Genomic DNA, 25,267 nt, shown 5'->3' on the forward strand with positions numbered 1-25,267 from the left:
ACAGGCATGTGCCATTTTAAAGGTAACAGAATCAATTTGATATCTTCAGCTGGTCCATAATTCATGCTTCTGAAAGCCCTTTACACTGTAAAGTGAAAATTCACTTGTCCATTGATGACAGTGCTAATCTTGTTAACAAGAGATTGCATTTGTGCAGCATCTTTAACATAGCCAAAGCATCCCAAGAAGCTTCATAGAGGCATAAACACAAAAACAGAAGTTTTGGTACAATGTGGGAGGTGGACAATAAAAGGTTCAGATAAAGAGGTTGATTTTAAGAATGGGCTTAAAAGAAAAAGGGAGAGTTAAGGACAACAGCAAATTACAAAGAATGGGCTTATTGGATGAAAGCACAATTAACAAATAGAGGGGATGTTTCAGAGACCAGCCATAGAGGGTAGAATGGAATAGGGAAAAGGAGGCGATTAAGAGGCATTCCATCTTATAAAGTGAATGTTCAGCTGTAAATGATATGGAATTGTTCTTTTTAATCATAACTCTGAACAGAAACGTCCTCCAACACTGAAGACTGGTTGTTATCTTGGGTGGTTAACAGGATTTACATCGAGGTTATATAAACATTTGAAAGGAATCCTGCAGTGGTGAACAGGCCACAGGTTCAATATGGCCGTTGCAATTGAATTGGAACCTAATTTAGTTTCCAACCCAAAGACTTGCTTGACAATAATTAACTGTACAAAGCAAAGATAAAATTAAATTTTGTCTCCAAAGTGTTTAACTAAAATATTAAAAGGTAAACCATTTTGTAGTAGAATGGATTTAGTTTGTGGAACGTGACCTCATGTTGACCCAGACTTTCCCAGATAAACCTGGTTGTTATTTAATTGCTTCATGGACATTGAAAAATTGTGCACAGAGACATTAGGAAGTCACTGAGCTCGAAAACTAAAGGCAATGCATTAGGAATAAATCCCTTTAATGTGCAACGTCTGGAAACAAAACCTTAGGAGTAAAAACCTTTGACTGACACTCAGTGCCATCTTTGGAGAGGTCATTTACAATTCTGGTGATTCAAAACTCTTCAGCAGAAATAATGGCCAGAATTTACAAAGTTTGACCAGAAATTAATCAACAAAGATTAGACAAACAAACTTTCATAAGTGGTTAGTGCACACAGGCAAAGAGATCTTTGCAGCACATTGACTCATTCCATAAACTCACCCTGCATTTATCTGTTGGTGGCAATGATAACAGAGTTGTGCTGTCCACCTCTCCCATCAGGAATTCAGAGACACTACCAAAGAGGAAACAGTGATTAAAGCAACCAATAAACTCAAACTCCACATTTCTATTTGCATAATTTAAAAAAAAAATCCTCCTACACAGTTAGATTCACTTCCCTTCACCAATGCTCCAGCCAGAAGATCAACTGGACGTTTACTCCTAGATCCACAAATGCTCCTAATAACCTGATTAGCAGGGTATCCACAAGAACAACTTGGGTTGACTCTCTCTGAATCTTTTCTCCCTGCAGTGTGGGACATTCCTTTCACTAAGCACCTTCTCCATTCACCACCCCCCTCCCCCCCTCCCCGCCTCCATCCCCCCAGAAAAGGTGGGGATCTCTCTTCAGTGGGAACTCAAAAACCAATATTTCACCATCATGTTGTAGAGGCTCTCAGCGTTAGTGTTAAAACATATCACTATCTTCAATGCTAAGACTACAAGCAAGTAAGCAGGTAAGTACACTACTTACTATAGCAGACACACACACAACAGTAATGATATGACAAAGACTACTCTCATTGTTCAAATTGTCCACAGGCCAACACTTCATTGGTGACCTATCCAAACCAAGATGGTCAGATCTGTTCTTTAGTTTGTACTGAGTTAAGTGGTCTTCTGGATGAACAAAGGGTATGATAGTGGTTTCAGCATTTCTTGGATATGAAAGGGTTGAGAAAACCTTCAAAGGCTTCCACTCTGGGGTGAGGGAGACACTATGCAATAACATAAAGTGGACAATACAGTATCGATAGCCTCTTCTGCCCATTTTTAATTAATTGACACATCTTACACAGTTAACATTGTAAAGAATAAATGGCATTCAAGTGCTATATAGTGGCCTCTATTGGAATTGTTTGGGTATGGCCAATAAGTAGGGACAGAAATAGCAACGATGTTTCACACGATGGCACCGTTGCTCAAGATGATGCATTAAATCTCTAAAATTGCCTCCATGGCCTATTGTTTTATTGCCGTTAATTAAATTCCAATCATATACAACATTCTTCTCATTTACATTTTGAAAGTTAACTCACAGCAAAAGAGCCACAAAGTCCAAGATGGAGCAAATTGATGTCTAAGTAAATCACCTTTCTCTATGTGTACTACACATGCACTACAAAGGTAAAGTCACTGTAGTTTTACTGTCTCTCATTAGAGAGAGGTGCCTGGTGGTGGTTTAACCATACCTCAAGCAAGGGGAGGAGATTGAGAAGGAGAGTCCTTCATGGTAAATCCAAACTACAGGAATTGAACCCATCTATTGACATCACTCTGCATCACAAATTAGAGAACTGAGCTAAACTAGTATGGCCTCCCTCTGTGCTCAAAATCCTGTGGGCCTGATTTTAAAGATTAGGTTTTCAAACTAGTTAAAATTGGACTTCAGAATTCTATCAGATCATTTCAATGTTTCAGCAAAAATATAAAAACTGTAATTGATTTGAGGAGGGCCAATGGGTTGCAACCAAACATGCCGATTTTTGATACCTCCTGTTTAGTGAAGCCGTATCTGAATATAAACAGAGCATTATTATTATTTTCAAGTACAAAGTCTGGACAACACAGCCTTTGTAACATATTCCACATTCACAGAAAAATCACAGAAAGAAACATTCACAATATCATGTAGACTTGCAACTTCCAGAAGTAAAAATCAAAAACCTGCATTTTAAATGTTTTGTTTCTTTTTAATAAAAACAGGGAATGTACTCACGTTATCTTTCTTTTCATTCTGATTGGTCACTGCTAGGCCCATGGCCAGTAACATCATCTACTCAGCATAGACCAATGAGAATGCAAAAGCAAAAGCAGAAATAAAACAAGAAATAGGATGTGGGTTCTCAACAGCATTCCACAAAGTATACAACACAGAAAGAGACCATTCAGCCAAAATATTCTATGGTACATACAAGCTTCCCCCCCCCCCCAGTTTACCTCAATAACCTTGGTTGAATACCCTTCCATATCTTTCTTGGTTATGTACTAACCTGGGTTTCCCTTGAGAGCATCTATGCTATTCACCTCAACAGCTGGTAGCAAGCACCTTATTCAAATCAGCAGGCTAAAAAAGAAGAATATGTGATGCAACTGCTGGTTATGTGTGCACTTTCCACAACTCATCCCGTACCTTGAAACACACAAAGCTCAATCTGTCTCCCAGACCACCCTCCTGCCACTGTCTTCCCTCTTACTCTGCCCCTCAACTTCACCTTCAGGTTTCTGGTAATCAGGATTTGGCTAATGGCAAGAACACAAGTTGTCCTAAATACATCAATGGGGTTCATTGTCAATCCACAATAATTTAGTGACTACTTTTGAAAAACTAGGAGAAAGTGAGGACTGCAGATGCTGGAGGTCAGAGCTGAAAACTGTGTTGCTGGAAAAGCGCAGCAGGTCAGGCAGCTAATGCCCGAAATGTCAATTTGCCTGCTCCTTGGATGTTGCCTGACCTGCTGCGCTTTTCCAGCAACACATTTTTCAGCTACTTTTGAAAAACATCAACATGATGGAGCCATGAGACAGTTACACAATCTTGATTTAAGCAGTAAAGTCTTAAATTACTTTAATATTTAATTCCACCTCTTTACAATCAGTTGTCTTGTTGAAACTTCTGTGGCAGCTGCCAATCGACAATTTACTTACTTGCTGCTAAATGCCACTGCTATTGTCTCAATTGCCTTCTCAAACTCCTTCTTATCATTCTCATTGTTAGATTCATAATGGAAGCCTGTAGGAAGAAGAGGCAAATGTTTTAATGGATATAGCTCCTTACTTAAAAGCAAGTTATATTTAAACAGGGATTGGCGCAAGTTTGGAATAGCAAGCCAACAGTCCGATGGAACAAGGGTGCAACACAATGCTCGTTTTCAATATTCATTACATTTCTAAGTATCTACTTTTTAGATTAGATTAGATTCCCTACAATGTGGAAACAGGCCCTTTGGCCCAACAAGTCCACACCGACCCTCCGAAGAGTAACCCACCCAGACCTATTTCCCTCTGATAACACTATGGGCAATTTAGCATGGCCAATTCAGCTGCCCTGCACATCTTTGGACTGTGGGAGGAAAGCGGAGCACCAGGAGGAAACCCACGCAGACACAGGGAGAATGTGCAAACTCCACACAGACAGTCACCTGAGGCTAGAATTGAACCTGAGACCTGGTGCTGTGAGGCAGCAGTGCTAACTACTGAGCCACCATGCCGCCTTGCTCCAAACATTTCTGGAATGATGAGGGAAGCTTTTTAATGGAAAATCAGCAAGAAATCTAAACTGTTGGGAAAGCCTCTGCTGGAGTTAGAATAGCAGAATATTATCCCTGGACCAGGCGTCAATCCAATTCAGGATAATGGCATCATCTTTCCTTCTCTCAAATCCCAAATTCAAAAAAGTGTCAACAGCTCGAATCCATTTGCCAAAAAGAGCTACCATCAGGCAGCAACACACCAACATGGCAACTGAACGTCACTGTGGCTAACAGAGCAGCAAGCAGCTGGATTAGGGAATCATCGAAAGGGAATAACAAACAGGTCAGCTCTTCCATCAGTTTGTGGACTTGTTCAAAATTCCAACCATTAAACCTTAAAGGACTCCATGTGCTGAGCATATACAATGTTGCGACTCAGCCTTACAATTTGTCTGCTGTAAGTTCTAAATGTTGTAGACGCCAAAATCAGCTGTTTTGCTGGAATGTATTTCCCTGTTTTTAAGTAAATGAATCCACAAAAGTTAGTCTATTTGATTGATTATTAGACCATCACCATTAACATGACAGGGGTGGGGGAAGGGAGGGGGGGTTGCTGACTGAAAGAACCTGATTAGCCTTGAGATGTCTTTTAATCAGCCTGATGGTTGAAATAATTCAGTTGGGAGAGCATTAGAGCAAAATCATAAGGTCCCTGGCCCAATCCTGGGTTTCACCAGCAAATTCATTTAACAGATTGATTAGAAAAATCATTGGGCTGATGATGTTGTGGGGGTTTGCAACCACGCTAGGTCCTCAGCAGAAACACTGCTGCACCTGGAACAGGGTCAGGCATGCCTGTATTTTTGAGCCCACCTACCTTCATTTTGTATCTTGAGTCAGTCCAAAATGAATCCAGTTTCTACTCCACTTTGAAACTAGTCCATCAGGGTAAAGCCTGGAAACCTTTTCGAAAGAATTCTTCCACATAGTTTGCCAAGTTTTCTCCAGACACACTTACAAAGTTTAATGGAGTTCGTTTGCTCAGTTAATTGAAGGTGTGGCTTGTCACGTAGAGCCCATAAAGTGGATTCAATTCCCATGCAGGTTGAGGTTACAGGGTTAGTGGTCATGTCACTGGACTAGTAGTCAAGAATCTCTTGGGTCATGGGTTCAAATTTCTCCCATGGCTTCAATAAAAATGCTGGGTTCACTAAAGAAATCTGGAATCAAAGTTGCTTTTCAGGCAGCACGGTGGCTCAGTGGTTAGCACTGCTGCCTCACAGCAGCAGGGACCCAGGTTCAATTCCCACCTTGGGTGACTGCTTGTGTGGAGTTTGCACGGGTCTGCATGGGTTTCGTCCAGGTGCTCCGCTTTCCTCCCACAGATGTGCAAGACTCCAAAGATGTGCAAATCAAGTGAATTGGCCATGCTAAATTGCCCATAGTATCAGGTGCATTATCAAGGGTAAATATGGGGTATGGGTCTGGATGAGTTACTCTTCGGAGGGTCGGTGTGGACTTGTTGGGCCGAAGGGCCTGTTCCCATTCTGTAGGGAATCTAATGTTTCAGTGGTTAGCATTGCTGTCTCACAGCGCCAGGGACCCGGATTCAATTCCATCCTTGCACGACTGTGTGGAGTTTGCACGTTCTCCCCGTGTCAGCATGGGCTTCTGCCAGCTGCTCCGGTTTCCTCCCACAGTCTAAAGATATGTAGGTTAGGTGGATTGGACATGCTAAATTGCCCCATAGTGTCCAGGGATACATCTGAGATGGGTTGCTGAGCTTTGAAAGCCCTGCTCCCCACCACTGTAAAGTGGGCAGGGTACCTTTCTCCATGCCTGTGTGAAAACCCCAGGGCACCTTTGGACTCCAGACACAGGTTCCAATAAGGAAATTGAGCTCTAAATGTTGAAGATGTGCAAACAGTTAGACTAACTATTGTCTACAGACTATATACACCACTGCTCAATTAGGATTGGTTGAAGCACCGCAATTATTCTTTGTTCCAAGTTATTTAAATAACACAACAGTATGGAACAATGGCTCAAATAGCAACCACACCCTAGCATCCCCCAGGAGAGATGTTTATAAAACTTTACAGGATTAGTATTAACTTCCTGTTATTCACTCTTTCCCATCACAGTTTCATCATCATTTCCAAACATAAGCTAATATGAAGCCTTACTGACAATACAAGGCAGATTAGAAACAGCAAATTTCATACCAGATTCTGAGTCCAACATTATGCTTATTGCCATTGCAATACGGTTACACAGGGAAACGTTTGAATGCAAGACAGAAAATGGAAAGGGCTAATACAAGCACATATCCAAGATATTTTCTATAAGCAATGCAATAATTTTGTATTTGTACACTGTCTTTAATGTAGAAAAATAATTTTATAACAATTTTTCATTATAGGCGAAGTCAAAAGTCATACAACTCCAGGTTGTAGTCCAACAGGTTTATTTAAAATCACAAGGTGTCCACCTCACCTGATAATGGGGCATCACGCCAAAAGCTTGTGATTTTAAATAAATCTGTTAGATTTTAATCTGGTGTCATGTGACTTCAACACCAGCATTGCCGTATCATCATTATAGGCAGTATTAGCAAGAACAACAAAAATATTGGAGGAAAAGCATTTTAATTAGTGTGATAAAAAGAGGGAGAGAGAGCGAGACACAGACATTCACAGAGACCCAGAGAGAGCCACAGAGACAGACAGAGAGAGAGAGAGAGATAAAGAGAGAGACACAAATGGAGAGACAGAGAGACAGCGACACAGACACAGACAGAAAGAGACAGCAAAGTAGAAAGATAGAGGGGCTGAGGGAGAGGGTTTCAGAGCATGGGTCAGGACATCTGACTGTACATGAATAAAGCAGAGGTAAAGGAATAGGGAAATGCAGAGGTGAAAGAATAGGGAAATGCACAAGAGGGCAGAGTTGGAGAGCTCTGTGCAGAGCTTTAAAACTGAAGAACATTGAGAATTGGAGGGGCAAGATTGAGGAAGAACCAAAATTGAAAGCGCAGATTATAAATTGGTTCCATGTTCTCCAACACCACCAAGGTTGGCCAGTAATACAGAGAAGATGTAAGACAGTGGGATGGATACTTTCTCTTATCATTTTGTGCAGAAAAATATGATTGCAGTGAAATGCCATTCCATTTGTACTCAGTATCATGGTAGAACATCAAATATTAGACAGTAATTCAATACAGCATTCTTGGAGAATTCTTAGTCCAGCACAGTATCAATTTATTGTTTACCCTCTACTTATTAATATGTAATCTTTCATACAATAATGTTAACTCAAGCAAATGTACATGAATGGATTGGGGTGCAGTAATTACAAATGGTATTTTTTTTTAATAAGCATGTTGGAGAGATCCTGACAGTTTTCTTGGGAAATGCAGTTACCAGTGGGTGTATTACAAAGGAATCAAAGAGTCTTTGAATCTAATTACAATGTCACTGAATGACACTGCCTTAATTCAAATGTGATGTTATGTTTATATCCAAGGGATGACTATTGAGGAACAGAACAAATCATGATTAAGTAAAGCACTTACATGGTTTAAAAAGTCCCTGAAATCTTGTCAGCCCGCCCTGCCTCAGGATTAGTGGTGTTCAAGGGTCATGGCAACTTGCCCAGTTTTCCATTCTGTCTATTTACAGCTGAGCACCAAAAAAAATGATCGCCCAAAGCAACACCCCCAGACAAACAGCAGATATGATCCCCATTAAAATCAAACACCTCCTCAACACTTGATAGAGTCTCGAACATAACTGTCAAGTTGTCAACTAACCTGAACTATACAGCAAACATAAGCATCAATCCTGCAGTATGCTATTAAATTCACAACCTTTCATTCAGTGGCATTTGAACTCTTGACCCAAGCATATTGAAAGAGTCCCACGCCACCTGTAATCCGTGTGTGTCCTGCCCTGAGGTAAGAGGGACAGCTGCAAGGGTTGACTCGATTTGCTCCATGATCCCAAACAATGATGATCCCTGCAGGATGTCCCTGTATCTTTCTCGCCTCCCTTTAAATATTCACATTATCTTTCAGATCAATGGGTTACTTTGTGAATATTAGGCTAATTGCACTTGAGCCTTTCCCCCCTCCTACCTTTCACTTTTGAAATCAATGTGCCTGCAGCAGTCAGGGTTTCCACGGTGTTCAGAAGGGGATACTTGTTGATGACTTGTCGCAGGATCCTCAACATTTCGCCAAGGCACTCGTGAGCGATTGGTCGGCGGGTTTCCGTTTTGTCTGTGGGGAAAAGAAGTCAAAGTCCAAAGTTAGCATGGCATAAGTTAAAAAAAATTAATTCACAGAACAAAGGCATCACTGTCTAGGCCAGCATTTATTGCCCATCGCTAACTGAGTTAAGAGTCAACCACATTGCTGTGGTTCTGGAGTCACGTGTAGGCCAACCCAGGTGAGGACGGCAGTTTCCTTCCATGAAGGACGTTCGTGAACCAGATGGGTTTTTCCGACAATTGACAACAGTTTCATGGTCATCAGTAGACTTTTGACTCCAAGTTTTTAGAGAATTTAATTTCCACCATCAGCCATGGCAGGAATCGAACCGAGGTCTCTGGACTAATCGTCCAGCAATATTACCACAAAGTCATCATCTCGCCAATTTGGTGTGGATTCCAATGGATCATCAATTCATTTTCAACATCAAAGACAACACGATCAGCAGCCCTCACATTATCCCTCTGTAAACCGGGCTGGTCCTGCCTCTGGAATTTTCATGCCTAATTCTGGCTTCCTGTGTATTTCTGGTTTCCACCACTCCACTCTCTCAAGCTCTGGAATTCTTTCCTTAAAGATTTCCTTGAAATTTCTACTTAGAATCTACTACTTGCTTCAAAGTATTAGTTACCTGTCCTAACATCTTGATAGCTCGGTGTCAAATTTAATCTGACAACTCTCCTGTGACACAATTTACAACATTTTATTATTGTTTCCAAGCGCAGCTGATAATTGTATGCAATGAAAGATGCCTGCAAGCCTTCTGGCAGTGTCCCCTTAACAATCCATTGTCATAGAATCCTTAGAGTATGGAAAAAGGCCATTCAGCCCATTAAATCTGCAGCAACTTGCAGATAGGTCCCACCCGATCCCCATGACGCACCCCTCATTTCCCACAACTATTCCACCTAACCTGCACATCCCTGGACATTACATGGACTGGACAATCTAATATGGCTAATCCACTTAACCTGTACATCTTTGGACTGTGTGAGGAAACCCACACAGACACCAGGAGAATGTACAAAACTCCAAACAGACAGTTGCCCGAGGCTAGAATTGAACCCTGGTCCCTAGCGCTGTGAGAAAGTAGTGCTAACCACTGAGCCACCATGCCACCCAACACTTCAAATACCTGTATAGGATATTTTTAACATGTCAAACACAGAAATTATTTGTCTCTGCCCAGTAAATGCTCATTTAACAACAGGCCATTGACCTGGTGTATGAAGCTTTAGACAGAATAGAATGTAATTCCTTGTCCAGGTACATTCCAGCCTTAGTTCTGGCTTTTGGGTCAGTGCAAGTGCTTCAGTAGTAGATCAGGAGCAAGTTCGAAAGTGAGACAGCAAATGGCCTTGTGTACTCTGGAAACTAAACTCAAGGGAAGCAAACTTTCTCAATGGAGGAATAGAGAATAGGGGGCTCTTAAATAAAGCAAATTACAAAAAAAAAGTGCCAAGATACAGAGGTGAATTTAGTACGAGGAATAATAAAGTTTTGGAGTAATTCAGGAGGTGCTGCCATACCCAATACTGACTTTTTCCAACACTCCAACACTGTTTTGTCTCAAATCTCCAGCACCCACCATTCTTAGTTTTAGTTTAGAGGTGCATTTGGTGTTTGGAGAGAATGAACTCAGAGTGAAGTGGCAGCCAGTTTCTTTAACATAGAACATAGATGTTAAAGACTTTCCCATTGTAAGTTTGTCAACTTGAGACCAGTAATAGGAAAGTGGATAAATTACAATTGGTAGCTAATGTGTAACTTAAAATTTTCTTGACTGAAAGAATTCAGAGGAGGAATGACTAAGTTACCTTCAGCTCAATAAGGATGATTTCCAGAGCTGAGCTGCACTAGTTCACAAGTCAATCCATCAGGCTCCTTTTTTTAATTTATTGCAACCATATACTTTCTTCATAAAAATAAATCTTAATGTACATGTACAGTTAATGAAGCCATTCAGATCTATACTCTCTTTATTACACAGAACAAATTAAGCCTTGGTGTTCACCATTCTCTATATTTATACCCAACCTCTTGGCATTTAGCTGAGGCATCGGCAGAGCCCAAAACAGTTTTATTGCATAAATATACTTTCTTAATAAAAATAAATCTTTATGGTCATGTACTGTCGATCCTAACGGTCGAGTCAGATAGTGTAACTTGTGTTGTCTTGTTGACACTAATGGATGATGATTCCTCACCTGCCATTAAACTGGAAAGTAGGTAGATCAACTTGAAAGCAGCCAATTATCATCTCGGGAGACTAGATTCTCTCACTCCCAGTTTGGTTTACTTCAGATTTTTCCTTGCACTAGAGACTAAGTGCTAAAATTGTAGGCTAGCCTGGACAGGATTGCAATTATTTTCAGTCAACTCAGTAACTTGCTTTTGAAAAAAATAATGCTCTTAAAACAAAACCTAGATTTTCATAATGTTTTTCACAGCTACTGGGAGACTCACGAGTGTTTCACAGCTAATGAGGTACTTTTTAAAAAGTGTAGTCACTGTTGTAATGTGGGGATATGTACATGTAAAAGTCAAAATTCCACAAATGAGGTGCTTAAAATGCTGAAGATATTGACAGGATTGTCACTTAGCTATTTTGAAATTTCTGCCTCTTTAGACTTTCCAGGTTTTACAAGCATCAAACTGCAGGTTTCTTTTGAAATATTAATTGCTGCAGCAAGTGTCAACATACAGCGTCAGAACAAACAGGCATAGATTCTGTAATACTTGTAATAGATAAAATTCAAGCAAAACATACATATAAAGTGCCATGAAAGCTTGGATGACCATTTTAATTGTGGACACATCAGTCAAGTTTTACCCTGATTAAGGGATTGTATTGCGATTTCAACTGTTCTCGTCCTCTACATAAGTATCACAGAAACACCTTAAAAAATGAAATGTCTCTGGACTGCAGAGAAAGGAAAAAGGAACGGGTGAAGATTTGGATCGCGGAGGTGTGCAGGGCAGGAAGAAAAAGAAAGAGTCAAAATGACAGTCCTGACAAAAGGTCACTGGAGTCAAAACATTAATTTCTTTCCTCTCTACAGATGCTGCCAGACCTACTGAGTTTCTACGTTATTTTCTGTTTTGTTTCAGATTTCCAGCATCTACAGTTGTTTTCTTGAAAATGAGAGGCTTTGAGTGCAGACAGGGAGATGGACATACAGGGCTGGAGTAAGCCCAAAAGCAAGTGTTCTGCACAGCAGGTGGGAAAGGGTGGAACTGGTGTTATGGTTATGGGGGGGGGAGGGTGGTCAGGAAAACCAGAAGAACAGGTTTGCAAAATTTAAAACTGAGGATTTCTTTGGTTTTTGTGCCACCTCCTCCCCACACCCTTCCAATCCTCTCTCTCACCACATGCTCACTCAGTGGAATTCCTGCCTACAGTCAGACAGACTGGAGTCCTCACAGAAACCTGCTCTGCAAGGTCAAAACCTGGGATGGTGGCAACAGTTGTGTGGAGCTTGAATGATGGTGGGAGAGGGCCTGGGGCGGAAAGCAGAGAGACCATGGGGGCGGGAGTTACTGGATAATTTATTAGACCTGGAGGAAACACCCCTGCTCAACCTGGGTTATAAGCTGTGCTGTGAAAGGTACTTGCCATCTATAAATTCAGCACTTCTTGCTCCCTTGTAACTGCTATGTTTCCCCAGGCCTGGGAAACCCAACCAAACATAGTGAGAAGTGAAATAACCATTAAAACGAATGCGGTACACTGTTCAACACAGGAATAAGAGTGACCAGGCCAAGTTACACCACACAAGGCAGATGCAACTTCAATGCAATAGAAAAGAACTCTGGTGACATTTGTGATTTTAGATGCTTCTATATTACTGATAAAACTTCAGGAGATTAATCTGAAAGACAAAGAGTGTGTTGCTCCTCTGCATTTGGGTTTGAAATGCAGGCAGTACCAATGGACACCAGTTTCAAAATGTAGACCCTGAGACATTGTTTAAGCCCAGACTGACTGTGATATTTGTATTCATCTTGTACTGACTGGATGACATCGTATTCTACATTTACATCAAAATGTCAGCACAGAGATTGTGCGGTCACACAAAAACCCATCGACTTCCTCCTCCACCATATTATCCTCCACAGTACATCTCCTGCTGAAACATCCATTCATCTTGCTTAGATTTCTCAGGTATTCTCCTTCACAGCCTTCCAAAATTCATCTTCCAAAAACTGCAATATGTTATGTCCTAACCAGCACAAAATCCTGTTCACATATCACTGACCTACCAGAGTCTCAAACCTAATATTCTCAGGCTTGTGTTCAAATCCCTTCATGGTCTCATTTTGAATCCCTACCTCTGTTTGATGTTAGAACATTCCAAGTCTGTTCCTCAGATTATAGTCTATAGTCTTCTTTGTTGTTCACCATCACTGGTTGTACCTTCAATTGGTTCAGCTCCATTCTCTGAAGTCATTATCTCCCTAGTTCCCTTCGAAACCCTTTCTGGGTATTAATTCAAGTTGTTCTTTGACTCAACACCCTTACTCTCTCTTTAATTGCTAAAACTGCCTTTTAGAAGTTAAAACGCTGCTCTATAAATATAATTACTGTTACCACTGGTTTTCCTGGGCCCAGATTAAGTGGGAAGATCCCATAAACTAAGCAGTATAACTAACAGCAGCACAAGAACAAGATAAAGGCAATTTTTATTTAATCATATGCACTTGCCTACAGGGTGAATAATTAATGACGGGAGGTAACAATTAAAAACAAAACTTGAGCTATTCTACATAACATACACAATCCAAATATCTTGGAGTTCCAGAGAGCACTGTGAACCAAATTAAAACCCTTTCATTACTATAACTACCTGCAACTCACTCTATTTTGCACCAAAGTTTCACTGTTTACAGATGCGTAGCGTTCTTTGTTGTAGAAAAGTGTAATGATAGAATTAAGATAGTACAACTTGAAATTAAAGCATGCATCAATCTTTTTAAGCCAATGCAAGTCCACTGACATGCAAGAAATGTCATCATTGTGCCTTGGTTTCAAAACTGACTCTAGTAATTTGACTCTAGTTATCAAAAATGTCTTCTGTCCCCATTTATATGAGGTTGTGCATGCAAATGGTACAACAGCATGTGTGCTTAGCATATCAACACTGTTTAGTTTCTGTTATCACTGGTGATTGTATATGAAAGTCCCTGTTAACACATCAAATCTATATATGCCCTAACCCAAAGCTGAAAGAAATTGCAATTTTTTCAAAGTTGAATTAAAAACCAGAAATGCTGTACCACAGTTCTAACAATATCTGTGAGGAGGAAAGATAATGTTTACCACCTCAAATAGGTTCAAATGAGTGTCTCTGCAATTCAGGGTTGCTCCAAGGTGACAGACTGGAGATTGAAGAGTGGAGTCAAGTCTTTGCCTAACGTCAGACTTCGATAGCTAATTAGGCAGGTGTGCAGTGCTTGAGGGCACCATTGGTGATTGATCTGCCAATTTAACTCAGTAAAAGGGGCCTGCAGGGACACACCCATCCCTGGGCCTCAAATTCTTTCCACTCTATTCCAGATAACCTTGCAACCCAAAGTGTACAATGTCCTTTGCTGGATCTAGCAGCGTAAAGCTGGTAAATGTGCACTTTTAAATGGCTAAACTCTATGTGTCTCACTTGTGAGGGTGCTTAAACCTCAATTCCTGTCAATTTGTGCTAAACCATTTGAATGTAGAAGGAGGTGGGGAAACCTGTTGTGCAATGGACAAACAGAAATTTCTCATTTGCTAGATCTGGAGACTCGGGAGTACAAAATCAGTTTCCACTCATACCAGAAATTCATCTAGCCAATAAAGGAAGTGTATTGCCAGATGCAAATGGGCCTGCTCAGCAGCTTCCATTTTCAACATTTCTCAAGAGCCAATCTGATCGACCAATGAGAACAATAAAGTCAAAATACAAGTGTAATAAGACATCAAATCAAAAGATTCTTCCTGTTACAAGGCCTTAGCTAAGTTTAAATGTTGGCTGTGGCTCAGTCAGTATCACTCATCTTCCAGTCACAAAGTTCTGGGTTCAAGTCCTATTCCTGGCCAATGTCATGTTGTGGTACAGTTAATGCCCTGAATTTCTACCACCTGATGAAGGAGCGACGCTCCAAATGCTAGTGTGCTTCCAATTAAACCTGTTGGACTATAACTTGGTGTTGTGTGATTTTTAACTTTGTACACCCCAATCCAACACCGGCATCTCCGAATCATATCTTTCAGACAAGCTGCCTTAATATAGAAGTCCCTTTGTGTTATTTTGAAGAAAAGCAGGAGAACTATCCTCAATGTTCTGATCCATAATTAGCCCCCCAAACATCGATCACACAAAAAAAACTTCTGATCATTGTCACATTGCTGTTTTTGACAGCCTGCTGTAAGCAAAATTGGTTGCTAAGTTTTCCGAATTACAGAATTGACTCTAAGGTGCTCAGACTTGTTTGGTGCTTATGAAAAGTAATTTGTGAAAGGGAGATTGCAAAAATGCTGGAAAACATAATGAAAAATGCTAGAATACTCAGGTCTGGCAGTTCTGCGGAGAGAAAGAAGAGTTAACACTTCAGATCTGTTTGGTATTTTTACATCCTTTAACAATGAGGAAGGATTAGCAGGGTGATTAACTGCTTGTTTGAATACTTCGGGCAGGCTATCGAGTCCTGGAGCTTCTGCCTCAGGGGTAGGGGGCATTTTATTTTGGTATATGGTCTACTGGTGAACCCTAGACCATAGGTGAGGGCCCTCCTAGATTAGGAGCTCCCCAACTTACATCCTCTTTGCTAAAAGCAGGCACAGTCATTACACAGAAAGCCTGTGCTACAATTCAAACTGATGAGTTGGTACATATGTGGATTGATGGGAAAAGCTTTTCAATTATACTGACTCCTCTCAGATAAACAACAGTGTTGCACAAGCATTTTCATGAGTTGGCTGTATAAAGGAATATTTGCTTTCACTCCACTGGGTAGCTGTGGAGGAGTGTCTTTTTCTGACTGGAAGTCTGTGACTAGTGATGCTCCACAAGGATGAGTGCTAGGACCTCTGTTGTTCGTTATATACAGAAATGACTCAGATGACAATGTAGGTGGTCTGATGAGTATGTTTGCAGATGACACAAAAATCGGTGGCGTTGTGGATACAACAAAGGATACAGCCGAATATAGATCAGTTAGAAAGTTGGGCAGGGAAACAGCAGATGGAATTCAATCCAGGCAATAAGAAGTGATGCGGTTTAGGGAGGTCAAATGCAAGAGAAAATGATACAGTAAATGTCAGGACCCTTCACAACATTGATAAACAGAGGGACCTTGAGATGCAAGTTCATTGCTCCCTGAAAGTGGCAACACAAGTGGATTAGGTGATAAAGACAGCATAGGGGATGTTTGCCTTCATTAGAGGGGAGATTGAGTATAAAAGCTGTCAAATCATGCTGCAGCTGCATTAGACTTTAGTTAGGCCACATTTGGAGTACTGTGTACAGTACTGTCACCACACAATGGGAAGGGTGTAGAGGGTGCAAAAGCGGTTTACCATGATGTTGCCTGAATTGGAGTGTATTACCTATAAAGGGGAGGTTGGACAAACTTGGATTGTTTTCACCAGTGCCAGATGCAAAGGGACAACCTGAAGATATATCTAAAATTATGAGAGGCATAGATAAGGTGGATAGTCAGAGACCTTTTCCCAAATACTAGGGGGCATAGGTTTAAGATGAGAGGGGGTAAGTTTAAGGGATTAGTGAGACACGTTTTTCACACAGAGTGGTAGGTGCCTGGAAGTGCGCTGCCAGGGGAAATGGTAGAAGCAATTACGATAGCAACATTTAACAGGCATATAGATAAACACATGAACAGGCAGGGAATGGGAACAGACCATATGCAGGCTGATGGGATTAGTTTAGAATGGCATCATGATCAGCACAGATATGATGGGCTGAAGGGCTGAACTGTTCAATGTTCTATATTGTTTTCCATCTTCCTCAAAATGTGTCTAGTTGCAATGGGATCCTCATTAGCTATTCTTTAAATGTTAGCTTCTCTGGATGTGAACTGAAGGAAATTAGACAAGGCCAAGCTGAATCTCATTCTCAACAACTCCTACTTATAGGAAGGAAATATTAGGTTAAATGATCAAAAACCTGATCATGGAGATTTTCAAGGCTTGTGTAAGAGGAGGAATGGTTAAATGTACGGTGTACAATGTGGGTATTCCAGAGCTTAGGGCCTAAGCAGGTAAAGGAATGACCCAACTTTGGAACAATCAAAACTCAGAGATGCTCAAGGATGCAGAATTAGAGGAGCTTAGGTACCTCAGCAGGTTGTGGAGCTGGATTGCATTGCAGAGATAGCGAAGTTAGACCATAGAGAGAATTTGAGATCAACAATGAGAATTTTTAAAAGACATTGCTTAGTAGCCAAAATAGCTAAATGAGAACTGTGACAACATGGGAACAGGACTTGATGTTAGCTAAGAATTAAAATGCAAGGTTTTCAATGAAATCAAGTTTATGGAAAGTACAATATGGGAGACCAGCCAAGAGTGCATTGGAATAGTCCATTCAGAAGGTAATGAAGGCATGGAGTAGGTTTTCAGTAACGGAGCTGAGATGTAGGATGAAGGGGAATGGAAATAGTGGTGTGTGTGCAAGCACGTATGAACATACTGGCTTAATCTCAAGACTGTTACCAGACACAGGAAGGAATGGAGTCAGAAACAAAAACCTAAATACAAATAATTTTCAGAACTCTCTGGACACCAACTGCTTTTCCAACAATCTTTGACTTCAAATAGGAAGCCCAAAGTCCATCCATCACTTCCGTGTGCCCTCAGTTTTGTTCAGGTCTACAAGAGCTGACTATTTCTAGTGGATTCAAGTAAGTGAACAACCTCTTTAATTGCTCTTACATGGTTCTCTTCTTTATGATTCTAGAGGCCTGGCACCCAGGAGCTAAACGGCAGCTTTACTCAGATCTCCACATCTGGCTAAAGATGAGAGAAAATGGATTTGACAACATCAAAACCAGGTGACGACTGACAATGTGCCCAATCCAAACTTGAAATCTGACACAAAGACCTGTAATGACCTGATGTACATTTCAATTCAAACTACCAAAAGAGAATGAATTAAAAACACCTTCAATGGGGATTGGGCTTGTTGACAAGATCAGCAATTGCTGCTCATCCCTACTTATCCTTGAGAAGGTTGTTGTGGAGCCAGCTCCTCAGATTGCTATTTTGACTATTCAGTAGGTTTAGTATAGTGGAGTATCTTTCTACACCATTTCAGAGCATAGCTAATGGTCTGTAGTGTGCGGTTGTGGAGTCACGTGTAGGCCAGATTGGGTAATATCAGGTGTCCTTCTCTGAACAACAATGAACCAGAAAGATTTTTAAAAAGAGAAATCACAACCCAATAATTTCAAGGTCATGGTTTCTGGGGCTAGCTTTCAATTTCAGATCTTATTCATTCATTGACTTCAAAACTAGCTGCCACACTGGGGTTGTACCCTAGTCCTCACAACTTTGGGTTTTCGTATCTACACATTATTAGTCCACTGATATTCCCACAATGTCACCACCCCCCATTTGCCTGACTAAGAAGCAACTCTCCTTGAGGCTGGTCAAAACAGTTTCTCACAACAGCAGCAATCCAAGGAGTTCAGAGAATCTGCTGCAATCAACCCCCTGACAAAAACAGCTAACAGATAAAAAACAATAAACAGCTGACAACTTCAGGCCTTTAACACATAATACAATAACAATGAGCATGTAGGAGGCATTTTGAAAGCATCTGTTGATTTTTCTCTTCAAATGGTAATTTAAAAATTGCTTTGAAATTACCATTAGTGAAATATTAGCAAATGGATGCTTAATATGTTCCTATGACAGTCTCTGTCCTTCCTAATTTCTCTTGTTGCGATCTTCAGTGTTTTAGTAGAATTTTGTTGAAGTCACACCTGTTGAAGGTGCACCTCAGGGCACCAACACTTCACTGTTATTGGATGGCTCAATGACACACCCTCTCCTCTCTGTGCTCATTAATGCCCAAAAGCACTGTGCCCTTGAGGCATTGTTCTGAGCTGTTTTTGGATACACCTACAGTGGTCTGTTTTTGGTCAATTTAACAGAATTATCCTACACTTACCCATGAGCTGGAAACAGTTGTGTCCTAGAGTCCATAATCCAGTTCACATTACCAGTTCAATCACTCATGTCGGTCAAAATGAAAGGGGTGGGTTTTCAGTACTCTGGGAGTGGTATGCTATACACACACACACACAAGAAAACTCTTTGAAACGACTGTGTTCAATGTATCAAATCAGCGATTCTGAAGGAGCTAAACTAATCATGAGATTGAAGACTTGAAGCATTGTGTGTGGAGTCACAGTGGTTCTGCAGTATCTCAGGGCCAATTACATTTTCTTCCTCTTTTATTGCTCTCAGACAGAGACTGATGGTTCTGACCGCACACACGTTGGCCCTTACGCTAAGGGAGCTGGAAGTAAATTGACCAAGGTTCAGATGCTGCCTGACCTGCTGCGCTTTTCCAGCAACACATTTTTCAGCTCTGATCTCCAGCATCTGCAGTCCTCACTTTCTCCAAGGTTCAGAAAGGCTTGTTCCTTGCATTGTAGGTCCTGGGCACTTAAGATTGAGACATTTGTTTTCCAATTGTGTCAGCTCTAGCCATTGACAAAGCTGACACTAATGTGGTACTAAAGAAGGTTATATTGGAAATATCACAATTCAGAGTCGATAAAGTGTAGAGCTGGAATAAGCACAGCAGGCCAAGCAGCATCAGAGGAGCAGGGGAATTGATGTTTCAAGTCTGAACCTTTCATTATTGCAAATCACCCAGGCTGATGGTCATAATCTGATAGTCATAATCCTGTTTCAAATCAAGAGAACTTGATAGTGAGCTGTAATGTGATGAAGGAGCGGTGCTCCGAAAGCTAGTTTGCTTCCAATTAAACCTGTTGGACTATAACCTGGTGTTGTGTGATTTTTAACTTTGCTTTAAAGTGCAGATGGATCTATGGGGGAAAGATAATGCAAACAATTAGCACCTAGTTCTCCTGGGATCTTTTTGGGGTAGACTTTCTGCCACCAACCCTTCTTGTAATATTTGTCTATGGAGATTACTCGCATTAAATGATGAGGGATGAACCATTAATAAATAATAGTCTTTAGCAGAAGAGGTACATACCTGAGTAAAAGTAGTAGTTTATTACCCAGATAATTGGTTATAATAGTTTAAGACTGGTTAACTACCGTAACACTAGGTAAAAGATACTCATCTCCCAAGAGATTGGCATTCATATATTAGTAGCTTTCAAATTAACTTTTCAGGCTAAATGTCTTATAAAATTGAGTGACGGTGCAAGGGACCTGGATTAAAATCATTAGAGATACAGGAAGTAAATTAATGTGCTGCTGGCAGGGTACTGACAGACAATGTAAATGAGACGGATTAACATCAGTTTGAGATTTTGCTTATAACACCCTGGGAAGGATTCACGGGTCCTTGCAAGGGCACAGAAGAAATTTACCAGATTGATTCCAAGTTAAGGTGGAAAGCCTGGGGTTGTTCTCTTGGAGAAAAGTTTATGGAGAGAAGTCTTGATTAAGACTGGTTTGGATTAAATTAACAGCAAAAACTCATTCCCATTAGTTATTAACACAAGCAGCAAAGGGCAAAGATTTAAAGGTGTTGGGCAAGAAATGCACGGAGATTAGAAAGAATGGTTTACACAGCATTGACCTGGAACCTACTGTTCAATAGTATGGTGTAGGTAGAAACATTGCCCTAGGAAGGTAGTGGAAAAGCAAACAATTGATTTCTATATGGAAACTGTGTAGATACTTGAAGGAAATAAACTGCAGGGTTACAGGAAACATATAGATCAGTGGGACTGACTAGACTGTTCCATAGAGAATTGGTACGCTGAATCAAATGGACTCCTTCTTTGTCACAAATAACTCAAATAGGTTTCTAAAGTGTCTTCAATATGCACAAAGCTCAACTGTTTCATTGTCAGTGAAATGATTCCTTTTTCTCCAAAATAGTCTAGCTATTGTCCCCACTTTAAAGATCAATTGCAGAGGCACATTTCCATTGAAAAAAGTTCAACCATCAACTGGCATTTTTATAGCTGCATAAAATTTAGGAAAAACACTTAAATAATGAGGGTTCTCAATTCAGAGAAACTGTTTAAAAGCCTCTCTAAAAGATTGGTGTCCAACAAGTCAACCCGGCATGGCAGAAAGATCTGACCAAGCTGAACTGCATGGCCAAACCGCCTTCCTCTCATGAGCATTTTCAGAGGGGAATTCATGAGAAAGACAAGTTGCAGATGCTCACTCTTGAGTAACCAGTTGCACTTCTCAATACTGTACCATAACAGGATGCGACTGAAGCTGTTCCAGGACAAAGAATCTCAGATGAGGGGGAGATTAAATAAAGACTTGCACATACATCAATCATTTCACAAACTTGGAAGGTCACAAAGTGTTCACACTGATATCATAGCATGCATTGCGAAATACAGTCGCAGTTATGACGTAGGAAACATGACAATTTGTTCACAGTAAGCACCCACAATGCAATGCAATAAATCACTCCTAGATCACCTGTTTAGTGGACAGAGAATTTGTGGTCACAACACCAGAAATAAGTCTAAATAAAACAAAGAACTACAGATGCTGGAGAGCTGAAAGAAAGAAGAACAAATTGCTGGACAAACTCAGCAGGTCTGGCAGCATCTGTGAACAGAAAGCAGAGAACTAATATTTCAGGTCCAGTGACCCTTCTTCAGAAACGAAAACAGAAATTGCTGGAGAAACCCAGCAGGTCTCCAGCATCTCTTACCCGCCCATAGAATCTCTACAGTATGGGAGCAGGTCCCACCCCTCTCTGCCTTCCATTCCCTTCGGCAGACCTTGGTTTGTCCTACTCTCCCCACCAATCCCCCAAACCGCCAGGTACCTTCCCTTGCAACCGGAAAATATGCAAAACCTGCCGGTACACTACCCCACCCCCTCACCTCCATCCAGAGCCCCAAACAATCCTTCCAGGTGAGACAGAGGTTCACCTGCCTGTCTTCCAACCTAGTTTACTGCATCAACTGCTCTCGATGTGGTCTTCTCTACATCGGAGAGACTGAGCTCAAACTTAGGGAACTGTTCACCAAGCATCTCAGCCGGGCTCACAGGGGCCAACCGGACCTCCCAGTCACTGCCCATTTCAATTCTCCCAATCTCCTCCATTGTCCCAATGAACCAAACCGCAAATTGGAGGAACAACATCTCATCTTCCACCTGGGCAGCCTACAGCCCAAAAGGACTCAACACTGAGTTCTCAGATTTCAGAAAACCTCCCTTCCCATTCTCTGACTCCATTCCCAGCCCCACCCCTCATTTCCACGGCTTCTTGCCACCAACTGGATTCATTCCACCCATTCACCAATCAGGTCGTACCCTCTACATGTCTTCACTTGTCCCCACTTCACCCCCTTTACTGCACCTCCACTCCTGAAGAAGGGTTATACCCGAAATGTCGACTTCTCCACCTCCTGATGCTGCCTGGCTAGCTCCTGCCCATCTATTTGGCCCATTGAGCCACACAGATCCTCCAAACAGCATTGCTAATCCACTTGGCATCCCTGGACACTGTGGAGCTATTTAGCATGGCCAATCCACCTGACCTGTGGACTGTGGGAGGAAACCACAGCAGACAGAGGGAGAATGGCACGGTAGCACAATGGTTAGCACTGCTGCTTCACAGCACCAGAGACCTGGGTTCAATTCCTGCCTCAGGTAACTGTCTGTGTGGAGTTTGCACATTCTCCCCGTGTCTGCGTGGGTTTTCTCCGGGTGCTCCAGTTTCCTCCCACAGTCCCAAAAAAAATGTGCAGGTTAAATTGCTCTTCGGAGGGTTGGTGTGCACTTGTTGAGCCGAAGGGCCTGTTTCCACACTGTAAGTAATCTAATCTAATGTGCAAACTTGACACAGACGGTCATCTGAGTTTGGAATTGAACCAAGGCGTTGTGCAGCAACAGTGCTAGCCACTGTCCTGCTGCTGTGGAGAGAAAGCAGATTTAATGTCTTGGGTCCAGTGACCTTTCTTCAGAACAAATTACAACTTCCAGTATCAGGAAGAACTCCCCAAGAATGCCACAGGATATTAACCAGTAACCAGACAAAAAGACTAGACTTTTGGTTTTATTGATCTTCTGAGTAAGAACTGCCTCTGACAATGCAGCACTCCTTCAGGACTACTCCCAGATGTCAAGCTAAGACTGTTTCAGTCTCCATTTACGTCTCCAAGTAATTATATTATTGCACAGACGTGATAATTTGAACTAAATACACTATAAATGTATTTTAGCATATACATTTATATGTATGGATACACTAGTGTATTTGTAATTCACACTGGACAATCACTGAAAGGGTTATTCCCATCACATTCCTCATTTTGTTCATAGTTTCTCATTGAAAGCATTTTAATCAATCTGAAAGCAATGAGGACATTATCAGCGGAGACACAGGTATAAATATTTACACTGGGAGAAAGTGAGGACTGCAGATGCTGGAGATCAGAGCTGAAAAATGTGTTGCTGGAAAAGCGCAGCAGGTCAGGCAGCATCCAAGGAACAGAAGAATCGACGTTTCGGGCATAAGCCCTTCTTCAGGAATAGAAGGACTTATACTCGAAACGTCGATCCTCCTGCTCCTTTGATGCTGCCTGACCTGCTGCGCTTTTCCAGCAACACATTTTTCAGCTCTAAATATTTACACAGTCTAACACAGCGGCACACACACGTACGCATAGGCGCTGCTGTTTTAACCCTTTACTGACGGCAGCTCTGTATTTATGAGGTCTCAGATTACAGAAAGGACTGTGCCACATTTATTCTCCACATTTCGTTGGAATCCAAAGTATAATCTTGTGTCCATTTGCGATTTTAAACAGGGAAACATTTTGAAATATAAAATGATAGATCAAATGTGGAGCAACAACATTAAAGCGAAAAATGCAAGAGGTCTTTGTTAGCCCACCCCTTAGTATCCGCTCAGAGTCAGAGTTCCAGCAAAGTTATCAGTAAGCAGGTCATCTGCAGGACCGCAGCCCATGCTGTACACAAGAGACCTCTGCAAAGATTTGTAACTATTAAAAAAACTTTACCCAGCACATCGTGGGGCCGAGAAAACTGTTTCTCCCTCTCCAGGTCACTCAGAAGTAAATTCATCGCATCACACAGGCACATCTTCGTTTAAACTGCTGGTGTGCAGTCTGCACAATTATTGAAATTGCTGCTAATCATATAACCAAACTGTGACCAAGTGCCCGCACACCGAAGGCTCCCAAGTCTTTGTTCAATTTGCACTGGATCAGTTGCAGCAAAGGTCAAACTTTAACAATGCAGGCCCTTGCCTGGGGCTATGCACAAAGCAGGATCACCCATCAGGAATAATGAGGACAGGAAGAAGATAAAACAAGCTCCTGACTCTTAAAGGGCTTATCTCATTAAAATGCAGGTGACAGTAAAAGCAGTTACAGTACGCAGTCAGGAGTAACTGCTGGCTGCCTGTTAGACCGTAATGCTCAGAAGACCTGTATTGATATAGTGCCTTTCACGTCCACCGGACACTCCGAGACGTTTTACCCAATGAGGGCAATTTTTCCAGGGGTCCTCACTATTACAATGCAGGGTTATTCAATGCTGAGTTTTATTTGTAATAGCCACAGCTGCTTACACCATATACTGTTACTAACCCCAATAATACGGATGGAAGCATGGTGAAGGTGCTACAAGGGTGAAAATAGACTTGGATGGTAGCCAATGGAAAAGAAAATCTGGCTAATGTAAACCCAGCTGCTCATGTGGTGTAACCAGCTAGGCACCATCACCCACTTTGTGCTGTGGTTCCCCCCAAGCTGAATAGCCCCCTTGTTTTATTTCCTTGTTTTCTAGCAAACTGTTCACCCCTCTCTCCTGACCTCTGACTGGCGTATGATTTGGCTTTCCTCTGTTACCTCCACCAAGCACTGTCAGCTACATGGTGAATCACAACAAAGCAGGGTCTGTGCATATCCTGAGACGCAGCGATAGGCAGGGGTGATATTTATTGGAGTGGGGGGGCTTCTCATTTCCCAAGGCTGTGGTGCAGACAGTGTTCTGATTTCAACTTAGTAAAGCTCTGCAGACACTATGGATTGTCTAACTCTCTAGATACATTTTCTGAACCAACTTTGTGCCTCATTCCAACAGTGAATAATGTTTCTTATCATGATCATGATGATGGCCACAGAATTCACGAGAATACTGCCTTCTGCTCCGGACTTCCAGCCGGACTTCCAGATATGTTGGTTTCAGTGAGGTACAGCACAAACTTGGCATAATGTTACTGGGACCGAAAAAGATTAAAATATAAAGCATTCAGTTTGTAAATATTTTGAATCAACCTGTTTAGATGTATTGTGGCCCAGCTTTAGCACATGAACCTAGGCTTTCTGGCCCAGAGTTAGC

General features: G+C 41.5%; 1 protein-coding gene across 3 annotated transcripts in view; it reads right to left on the minus strand.

Annotated features, from left to right (window-relative positions):
• The window catches only part of LOC122565348 (rho GTPase-activating protein 45-like), a 183,608-nt gene that overhangs the window by 58,173 nt on the left and 100,168 nt on the right, over positions 1–25,267 (minus strand). For all 3 annotated transcript variants that reach the window (XM_043721229.2, XM_043721228.2, XM_043721227.2), the window contains exons 3-5: positions 8,575–8,718; positions 3,892–3,976; positions 1,183–1,255 (exon numbers count right to left, since the gene is read on the minus strand). In XM_043721229.2, the coding sequence (XP_043577164.2) occupies positions 1,183–1,255; positions 3,892–3,976; positions 8,575–8,718 (302 nt within the window). The remainder of the gene's footprint in view (positions 1–1,182; positions 1,256–3,891; positions 3,977–8,574; positions 8,719–25,267) is intronic.

The sequence above is a fragment of the Chiloscyllium plagiosum genome, unplaced genomic scaffold (assembly GCF_037043375.1).
Source record: "Chiloscyllium plagiosum isolate Xiang-an unplaced genomic scaffold, Cpla_swu_hap1 HiC_scaffold_28, whole genome shotgun sequence".
Classification (NCBI taxonomy): Eukaryota; Metazoa; Chordata; class Chondrichthyes; order Orectolobiformes; family Hemiscylliidae; genus Chiloscyllium; species Chiloscyllium plagiosum.